This window comes from Montipora foliosa, chromosome 11, assembly GCF_036669935.1.
Source record: "Montipora foliosa isolate CH-2021 chromosome 11, ASM3666993v2, whole genome shotgun sequence".
In the NCBI taxonomy this organism is placed as follows: Eukaryota; Metazoa; Cnidaria; class Anthozoa; order Scleractinia; family Acroporidae; genus Montipora; species Montipora foliosa.
The window spans coordinates 54,157,714-54,167,713 of record NC_090879.1 but is presented as its reverse complement, the minus strand read 5'-3'; the positions used below and the strand labels follow the sequence as shown (position 1 = coordinate 54,167,713).

The following is a 10,000-nucleotide window of genomic DNA, read 5'->3' as shown; positions in this document are numbered from 1 at the left end:
ACACATAGAAATAGTTGTAGATTCTTGTACTTCGTCAAGATTCAACTGACTGCAGATGCTTTCTATTTCAAGGCAGCTACAGGAGGCAAATACTTTAAGTTCATTGGATGTATCTTTCTCTCCACCTTCCAGTCTTTGAATTAACTCTTTCAAGGCCATGAAGTTTTCATTGAAAAAATCAGTTAGCAATTGATCATTTTCTTGTTCTTTCATTGGCATATCCACGGAAGCTTTGGTGTCAAACTTTGATTGCTCCAGAAGATCTTCATCTGGAATTATCAAACATTCAGGAGGAGGTGTCAGCACCATCTCTCTCCTTGTTGTATTCTCGGGAACCTTACTAATTTCACTGTAACTTTCATTAACAACTTCACATTCTCGTTGATATAAGCTCTCTTGAAGTGTCTCACCATTGACATCTTCATCTTGTGGCCCTGCACCTGTCAAGCCAACAGTTTCAACATCATCGTTGCAACCATCTTTGGCAATGAATCCTTGAGACAGTAAACACTGCTCTGGTTTATTCCAATAATTATTGGCCATGCCATCTGGCACTTTTCGATCAAAAAAATTGCTAAGCAAAGGAAAATCCTTGGAGGATTCAGCATTTATGTTCCTTTCAACCAGATTTTCAAACCTTGTTATCGATTCTTCAGTCAAAAGATTGCCACAATCCCAGTAATTTTCTTGGCAACTGTTTTGTTCCCTGTTTTGGGAGTCTAAATTTCTACCTTCTCTAGAATCTTTTACCCTCGACTCCAGTATCTTCAAGTAAGTTAATCTCCAGTTATTTAATTCCGGAACGCATTTTTTCAAACAGTTAACTAACTTTTCCAAGCATTGTGAAGGAAGAGAAAAACTGTGACAATCAATGAATGCTAACGTATTCCTCTGCATATTTAAAGGTAAAAGTAGAATCTTTGGCTTGAAGAACAGTTTATCATTCAATACAACAGGAAAATCGCTTACAAGGTGATCGATGAAATCTATAAAATTTGGAGAAATATCCGACAACTTTTCGTTTACTGACTTTTCTTGCAGCCAAAAAGATCCTGCTTGCACAGCAAGGTCCTCGGAATTGAGAGAAGAAAATACTCCTCGCCACTGTCTTGGAAAGGAAGAAATGACGGCTTCAAGAAGCCCAGAAGGAGGAAAATCAATAACGCTATTCTTCTGATGCAATGGAGGCGTTTCGAACGTTTCGTCCACCATCTTTAAAATCTCAGGCGTGGGTGGCCTGGATCAAGCGTAGTACTGAGGCTCTCTTCCAGTTTCCGTGAGAACGGAGAACTTATCACTTCCTGATAAAGAAGAGCGAGCTTTAGCCTTTTGGGAGTGAATCTCTTGTTTTCATCGCCTTCAAAATGCCATCACGAAGGTAACTATCCACTGCATTTTTTGCCATAGTGTTACTTCTTTATAAGAGTAATTGTGCACGTTTTCTTGTTTTCTTTCTATTTCAGATGGTTCCACTCGTATATCTCTGGTTATGATGCAGAGAAGCTGTTGTTGGAAAGAGGTTTCGATGGGAGTTACCTTGTTAGGCCAAGCAAGAGCAATCCAGGAGACTTCACGTTGTCAGTGAGGTAATTACTAACAAGATAGACCTAGCAAAAAGATACTTTTTTGGCGTTTGCTGCTTCGATTGTGTGTTGAATTGCTGTTGAAGTTCCGTGTGAGCGCCTTGCAGTTGATACGTACGTATACATCACCATCAGCACTTTATAAGGCTCTAATGATACCATAGCAAACCCTCCGACTGATCACATGAAAGCTACCGGTCGAGAATTTGTTTGCTTTATTCCTTCGTCTGTTGAATCTACAGGTTTTCGAGGGGTACTTTTGCATGTGCACACAAGTTTAGCAACAAAATGGCATGAACAATATTTAGTGTTGATCGTATTCTTGATCCATAGACAGATGCTGCTGTAGGAATAAAATTGGCGTTAAGGGATTGGGGGAGTTTACGAAGGAATCCAGTCGATTCCATAGTTTCAAGTCTGTGGGATGTAATAGTTTAAGTTGACCATCAGCTCGTCAGCTCAGAGAGATCGGAAATGAAAGCTTACAATTTCCGCTGTTTTTAGCTCGCACGTATCGGTAAGGTATGTATGTGTCAAAACGTTTGACAATTTCCTGAAATTTAGAAATTGAAACTTTTCATGTCGCCTACTATATATTCTTTCCAACTCTTAAGCATCTTTACTGAATCTCGTCTTTTTGGTATTTGTCATGATTGGAATTGAACTTTAACACTTCCATTACGACTTCAGCTTAAACCCTGCAACTGTTATTTTTATTACTGGAAAGCTGCTGAATTGGTCTCTCGGCTGAGATATTAATGTAAACAAGTACGCATGTATGAATTAAACAGGAACTTAGTATAATCAGAACCTAAATATAGTGCACTGGAAATGTTTTCCAAAGTAGAAAAATAATTATTATGAAGATTGTTAGATGTAATCTTGTCAGCTTGTGTTTGCCAGCAGCTGCGCTTCAAACATTGTAAATTAAAAGTGTCAAAATATTTCTTGGAAGAAAAAATAGGTGAATCTTTTCAAGGGAAAGAGGTACCAAAGGTAGTTAATTCAGGCATTAGCGTTCTTGTCGAATCTCTTTAAAACGGAATCACAAAGTTAATGAGATGGCTACAAATATGGTTCCCATCAGCAAAGCATTGAAGAAAAATCACAAATCCAGAAAAGTGTTTTTGCTTGTTGACTATCAGAAAAACTGTTATTTAATGCATTGACTCCCAAGGGTTTGGCTTTAGACAGAGTAAAATACCAAGTCTGGCTGGTTTAGGCCGGTTTGGGCGTCAAAGGGTTAAACGTATTGTAAAATCTTTGAGCAAAGACAGTTAGGGAAAAAGCATGGTACTCTAATAAAGTAGCATTAAAAATTAAGAAAATAAGTCAATCAAGGTTGGAGCATCTATTCCTCCAGTCCACTAAATCAAGATGTACAGTCAAACCTATATTAAGCAGTCATCCTCCACAAAGCCGACAGCAGCACAAGTTCCCATTTTTTCCCACATTTACTGCACAAGATGCCTGTATGGACACCTCTTTTAAGTGGACACAGGACCTTAAACTTGACTTTTGCAGCCATTATTTTGTATTGTTAAAAAACCTTATTAACTGGACTCTGCAAAAAGGATACAGATTTTTTGTCCCAGCAGTTTAATAGATCTGTCATTTACCTTAAGTAAAAAAAATGCTGTCACATCTTAGTGGACAGTTAACAAACAGTGCTGTTGGCAGTCTGAGCAACAAAGGGTGATCAAATTAGTAAAACACAGTGTGTGTCCGTACCTGTCTAACAAGACAGTTACTGCATACTTTTAAAATTGCTTTACATCTTCTATTAGAAAACAGTCCTAAGAAAATATGCACGCTGATTGGTTAAAAATCGTGTTTCTATAACTCGATGGAGACACAGAACTAGCGCGAGCTGTTGACATAGTGATGGCGCGAGCAAAGAGAATTTACATTTTGATAATTAAAGTTAACAAGCTGCTTTCCTTTTTCTCGTTGTGTTGTTTTCTAAAAGAAATAGAAATTGTGTACTCTGTGTTTCTATCGAGTCATAAAAATACTCTTGAAAGTTTGGGAGAACTTGAAAAAGCTGTGGAAACACTCGCCTGCGGCTCGTGTTGCCACAGCATTTCTCGTTCTCCCAAACCTTCACTTGTGTTTCTATAACTCAATAGAAACACAGTACATGTTTTATATTTCTTAAATAGAGTGAATAATCACATAAAAATGGTTAATAGCAAACAGTATTCCAGAGTTATGGTACAATCACAGGAATGGTATTTGATCCTTTCAAGATCGTTTAATAGCAAAGAATAACATGACCCATTCGACACAAGTTCAAAGGGAGACACCCTGTCTTAAGTGGATACTAGTGAGGGTCCCAGGGGTGTCCATTTAATTCAGGTTTGACTGTTATTATTATTATACAGTTCAGCAGGAATGCTATGTTTTTATTTCTTTAAACAGTGAATTTCCCGTGGGAACATTAATTTTTCACATTAAAGACCTCATAAAACTGTAAGACGTTCGGTACGAGAACTCTATTATTTGGTACGAGCATTTATGTGATTTAGAAAAGCACAACACTGGAGTGAGGGCAAGCTGCAACTGCAGGTGACTAAGTGTCACGCAACTTGTCACATCTTCCCTCTTTTATAGTAAATTATGTATTTAAATTAGGGTCACCAATGTAAACAATGTCAATATTAATCAAAAGACAAAAAAAATCACCATGGTAATTATATCAAGTGCTAATGTTGGTAAAACATGAGTCCTTCAAGAGTGATCGACCTATCATGTCAATATGTAGTCTTGTGCCAGGTCGGTGGCAGAGATGTATCCAGAGTGCATCATTGCGTCCTGGGACGCACTTGTTTTCATTTTGGATGCATAGAATATGGAACAAAGGGTCCAATTGGATGCAGAAATAAAAATCAAATATTTATGCAAATTACGAACACCAGGAAAAATGTGCGAGCGGCATATTTCACAAGGAAATTGAACATTTCCATTTCTCACAACAGAGAAATGTGTGAGTTTCTTAAATTTCAAGGTAAACCGTTATTTTCGGATTTTTGTAGTTGAATGATTTCATTTTATGAACCAGCTTGAGGAGTTTCCCATGTATTGCATGACATGATCTGAGCTGTTTTTTAGGCGAGACAATCGGCAACACTTTCGATCTGCCTCCTGTGATAATAAAATATTTCAGCCAAAGTTCAGTTTGTTGCCTGCTTTCCAAGCGAATTTCAAGCATTAGTTCGCTTATCATGAGCGAAATGACAGAGAATCCAACATTCGGCAAAGTATGTTAAATTTTGGTTTTGTGCGACCCTGTTGATATTAATTCCAGGCATGCATGTGTCATCGTCTCGGTTCTTGTATTGCATGTAACTTGTCTGTTTTGCTTCTTGGACCCTGTTGTTCGGTACAAATCCCAGGGCTCCAGGTGTCTTGACCTGGTAGCTTCAGGCACACTGAGTCTCCTTTAGCTATCGGCTCCAATGGCTTGCTCTGCCTGTTATAGTAGTATTGCTGGCGTTGCTTCGTTCCTATTATCTTCCGGGTATCCTCTTCAGTAGGGTAGCTTGGCTGCAGTAGACTTCCAGCAACAGGTAATAGAGCCTTGCAGTGACGTCCAAAAAGGCGTTGTGCAGGGCTTGACCCAATGCCTGTTGTGAGGGAATTGCACCAATCCAGGAGCGCCTGGAACTCAGACCCTCCCGACAATTTGCACTTGGCAAACAACCTCTGTACTGTTTGGACCACATTTTCAGCTTGATGATGTCTTGTGTTTAAACATCCAAGTCTTTGCAAGCACACTGAATTCTGTTGATGCAAACTGCCGTCTGTTATCCGTATTCAGCGTGTCAGGAATGCCAAATCTTCAAATACATGTATAACTTTCAGCTCCTTGATCAGTGCACGTGACGTAATAGTGTTTACTCGAACCTTTGCCCATGGTCGTGCAGCAAACTCATGTTGTGGGATTGGCTCCATTGCCTTGGCCATTGCGGTGTGTCAGACAAACTTCACATTGGGATATATATTCCTTCAGATGCCATGCGGGGCCAAAAGAAAGTCTCCCATGCTCTTCTCACACAGCCCTCAATTCTGATGTGAGAAGAGTGGATCTTTTCCATCAATTCTTTCCCGAGAGCTCAAGGAACAATCAACTGCTGGCCTTTGAAGACTAACTCATCTCGGATGGTTAGTTCATCCCTCATGTTGAAGTAGGGCCGTACGCTTTTGGGGGCATTCTCTTTCCTTCCTGGCCAACTTGGTAGTATTACAGATCTGAGTACTTGTTGAACTGGATAGCCAGCAGCAGCGTTCTTTAGCTGCAACCAGGTTTCCTTGGGCACTGGTAGCCCTCATGGCTGATCTATGTCCTCCAGTTCTCTGGTAAGGTCACTGGCATTCATCTCCTGGAGATATGCTCTCCTAAGTTTGTCTACCAGGTGAAGGTCCTTTCCTTTCTTGTACTTGACTGTAAGGTTGTATTGTTGAAGATGGAGCAACATCCTCTGTAGGTGCTTTGGGGCACTTGCCAGTGGTTTCGTGAAGATCGACTCAAGCGGTTTGTGGTCCGTTTCAATGTTGACATCCTTGTGACCATAGATGTAGGTGTGAAAACGATCACAGGCAAACACAATCGCTAGGAGCTCTGTCTCGATCTGAGCGTACACTTCATACAGAAAGTCATCAGCAACGACTTCGATGCCAGTCAAGCCTTCTGCAAACTCATGCATCTTCCGCTGGAAAACTTGTGGTGCTGAGGATATACCAAATGGCATCCATCTCCATGGGTATCTGCTGAAGGGAGTGTGAAACGTTAAGTAGGACGACTCGTCCTCAAGCTTGACATGCCAGAACCCGTTGCGCACATCCAGTGGGGTGAATGCTTTGGCACCATGCAGTCGGGTCGTAATTTCCTCAATCATCGGTAGAGGATAATTTTCCCTCTAGATGGCATTGTTCAGGTCCTGCGGGTCTAAACAGTCTCGAAGCTTGCCATTCTTTTTGGGTACCACTGCCACGGAGCTTATCCATGGCATTGGTGTTGTTACGGGTGCTATTACGTCTTGTCCTACAAGGTCCCTGAGTGTTTCTCTAAGCTTAGGTTTCAGCGCTACTGCAATGTGGCGAGGTGCATGTTGGACGGGTTGAGCATTAGGAGGCATGCATTCTCTCGACAGCTGGCCCACTCCACTGCTGAAAATTGATGGGAACTTTGCAAGTATTTCCTCTTGAGTCAACACCGACTGTGGGCTGGGCTCTACCATGAACACAGCTGCATGTCCGGTCCGCGGTTTATTCAGTGAGTCATTATCATTGTACTGAATGATTCATTTGGCAATATAAGTTGTCTGTTACAAGATTTAGAAATATTAAATTGCAATTAACAAGAGCAGTATTCAACTACCGGAAAGTAACCATGTTACAATAGTGTTACAATGTTATTATTATTTTGTACTGTTACGATATTAAAAAAATATCAATTTATTTTGAAATGAAATTGCTCATTTTGCAAAAATTAATGGCCTGTTTACAAGCTGATGTAAATAATCAAAAGTAGCATTAGCAGCACTGCACAAAGGTAATCTTGGAGGAGAAATAAGTGATCTGATTTCTGATCTTGGTCACTACTCGAGCAGGATGGTTTTTCAATATCAGTTTTTTTTTTTGTAAAAGCAAGTGCTGTTGGGATACAATCCGTTACCTTTTACCATTCTGTCGATCTCTACATGTATCAAAGAGAGGAATGTTGGAGCTGTGATTGATTGATGGGCATTTTCTAGGCATGGAAGAAGCACATTTTGATGAGTGTGTTAACTTTCTGGCTGATTTCTGCATAATTTCTTCAAGCCACTTTTTCATACTTGTGTCTCCTCTGTGAGAAATTTGACTGTGTATTAGGGACAAGATTTGAAACACTTTCTGTTTTGAAACTCCTTTCTTGTTGTTTCCTGTGAAGAGTTTGCGGTTGCTGTAAGCCCATTTCTTTTGAGTTACATCGGATGTTCCCATTTTGTTTCTTGTTTCGGCTCAGATCAGCTCAGTTTGGACCAAGAGTGGCCTGGGATGACTAAATAAAATATTTAATTATAAATTATCATGGAAAATCTTCAAGTGGATAAGAGAGTGGGCAACAGATCCAGAGAAGTGGAGTTCAAGTTGAAGTCTGTGAGGGCTGTTGTAAAGGGAGAGGGTATAAGGGGTATTTAAGGAGGGGCCTACCTTGGAAGGTAAGGGGGGATAGATCTGTGAAAGAACGGTGGGGTAGGATAGAGATACAGCTGTAATGGGGAAGATCAGAGAGGGGTAGGGGAAGTAGAACAGAAGAAAGGAATATGATGTTCTTTTTGAGAACCCCAAAAAACCAAGCCCCTGTTTTTTACAGTACTGTGCAAAAAGAATGCAAACAAATTTTGCACTTTTCGCCACTTTTTGCTGCTTTTTGGTGAATGTAACAAAATTTCGGGTGAAACGAATTTTCATGCAAACTTCGTCGAATTTTCGAAATGCCTATTGTTTCAGTCAAAGCAAAAATTTGCGTAACTTTCGCAATGGCCATGCGAATTTTTGAGCAAAATTTCGTGCTTATTGAAAGTTCGCAGTGACCATTTGCTTTTTAGGCAGTTGATAAGAATAAACCAGTTTAAAAAATTCTGCACTGGTTCAAGAATTCTGTTCTGGTTCCAAAAAAAAAAAAAATTAAACCAGAGGTGAAAATTGAACTACAACATATATTTGAAGTGCAGGTTCAGACGAAGCTGAAGAGATCCTTGTACATATCTGGACAATTTAAGCAATATTATTGTCCCTCATAGACATCTGGGAAAATTCAAATGGCTTCAGTGAGATTTGAACCAACAACCCCATGTATGCCAGTGAAATGCTATACCATATGAAGCCACTCAGTTGGGAACTTTTCAGGACTAATTAAACACTATTAAACAAACAAACAAGTCTTTTCAAACTTACAGACCAGTAACTTTTGTTTACGTGCAAACAGGAATTACCCAGAACATTATCCATTAACTACTTAGAGCAGGGCTTGAAGCCTAAATTTCAGGATTTCAAGTTCAGTTTTTTTGTTTTTTGTTGTTTGTTTTTTTCTTTTTCCCTCTCCGTCGTTTATTTAGTATTTCCTCCCTAATGTAATGTTTTATTGCCTCGGAAATAATGTGTTTGAGCTCCACGTGTCTTCCAGCAATCGATTGTTGCCTACTTTTTTTATTCTAAACCAAGTTAGAGTACTTAAGGTTTTGAACTAAAAGGAAAAATGTATAATTGAGGGAGTATCTCCTCGCAAGAAATAGATAGTAGGAGCAGATACCTCTGTAGCACAACTTTAAATGTACTGTATTTTTTATCTTTAAATGCACAGGAGAGATGGCGAAGTTACACACATTAAAATTCAAAATGTTGGAGATTTTTATGACTTATATGGAGGAGAGAAGTTTGCCACTTTGTCAGAGCTGATCCAGTTTTATACAGAAAACCATGGACAACTGAAAGAAAAGAATGGCCAGATCATCGAGATGAAATATCCTCTGAATTCCACAGATCCTACAACTGAAAGGTTGGTACTACCTCTCTTGAAATCCTCCAATATGAGTTACATGTAGTCTTCAAGAACTCCAGTCCTTGTGAACAAAGCATTAATTTTGTAAAATGCCTAAACTCTGAACAATGTATTTGTAGTGCAGTACTTTCCAGTTGTTCAAGTGTATTTTTACTGCTATTCCCTCTGGTTTGAAGAAATTGGAATGTAGCTTAGGAAGGTAATTATTTAAAGACCTCGCTTTTTTTCCCGTTGATATACATGTACATGTATGGCCTGTGTGCTTCGCACTTGAATTGTACAATTGTAACTTTCTAAGTTACGTGTACATTCAAATTTCTTCAAACCAGAGTACAGCATAGCATCAAACTATATAATTTTGTCTGTTTGTCAACCGGGTTGCAATGTGAGCTGTAACGTTTGTTTCTATTTGTTTTTTATGAATTGCATGCATATTTTTTTTGTCAGGTGGTTTCATGGTCACATGTCTGGTAAAGAGGCAGAAACTATGATTCTTGACAAAGGAAAGAATGGAAGTTTTCTTGTTCGTGAAAGCCAAAGTAAACCAGGGGACTTTGTTCTCACTGTGAGGTTAGTGTGAGAAATAATGTTGAGTGATTAAATTGAAAGTGTGTATAACCATGATCATCACCATTTTTTGAGTCAATACACCTGATCCGACTCAATTCATCTCAGACAGTTCTTCCTCGTTTGGTCGAGGCCAAAGTTGATTTGCAAGACAGAAATAATACAATCATCTTTGGGCTATTGTAATAACTGAGGGAAGAAATCATGTGGCTTTAAGTCAATTCATTAAAGTCCAAATTGATTTGTGAGACTGTTGGAAATAATCCAAATGCACACAAGTAGACCAGCTGCACCTCCACATTCC

General features: G+C 39.3%; 2 protein-coding genes across 2 annotated transcripts in view; one reads left to right on the top strand and one right to left on the bottom strand.

The window, feature by feature from the left end:
• LOC137975201 (uncharacterized) overlaps positions 1-1,330 on the bottom strand; it is a 3,295-nt gene extending 1,965 nt beyond the window's left edge. Inside the window, exon 1 of the mRNA XM_068822289.1 lies at positions 1-1,330. This exon is cut by the window's left edge and continues 1,965 nt beyond it. Within this exon, the coding sequence (XP_068678390.1) occupies positions 1-1,212 (1,212 nt within the window). The 5' untranslated portion in view covers positions 1,213-1,330.
• The window catches only part of LOC137975202 (tyrosine-protein phosphatase non-receptor type 11-like), a 27,086-nt gene continuing 18,328 nt past the window's right edge, over positions 1,243-10,000 (top strand). Inside the window, exons 1-4 of the mRNA XM_068822290.1 lie at positions 1,243-1,378; positions 1,464-1,586; positions 8,932-9,126; positions 9,577-9,699. Of these exons, the coding sequence (XP_068678391.1) occupies positions 1,365-1,378; positions 1,464-1,586; positions 8,932-9,126; positions 9,577-9,699 (455 nt within the window). The 5' untranslated portion in view covers positions 1,243-1,364. The remainder of the gene's footprint in view (positions 1,379-1,463; positions 1,587-8,931; positions 9,127-9,576; positions 9,700-10,000) is intronic.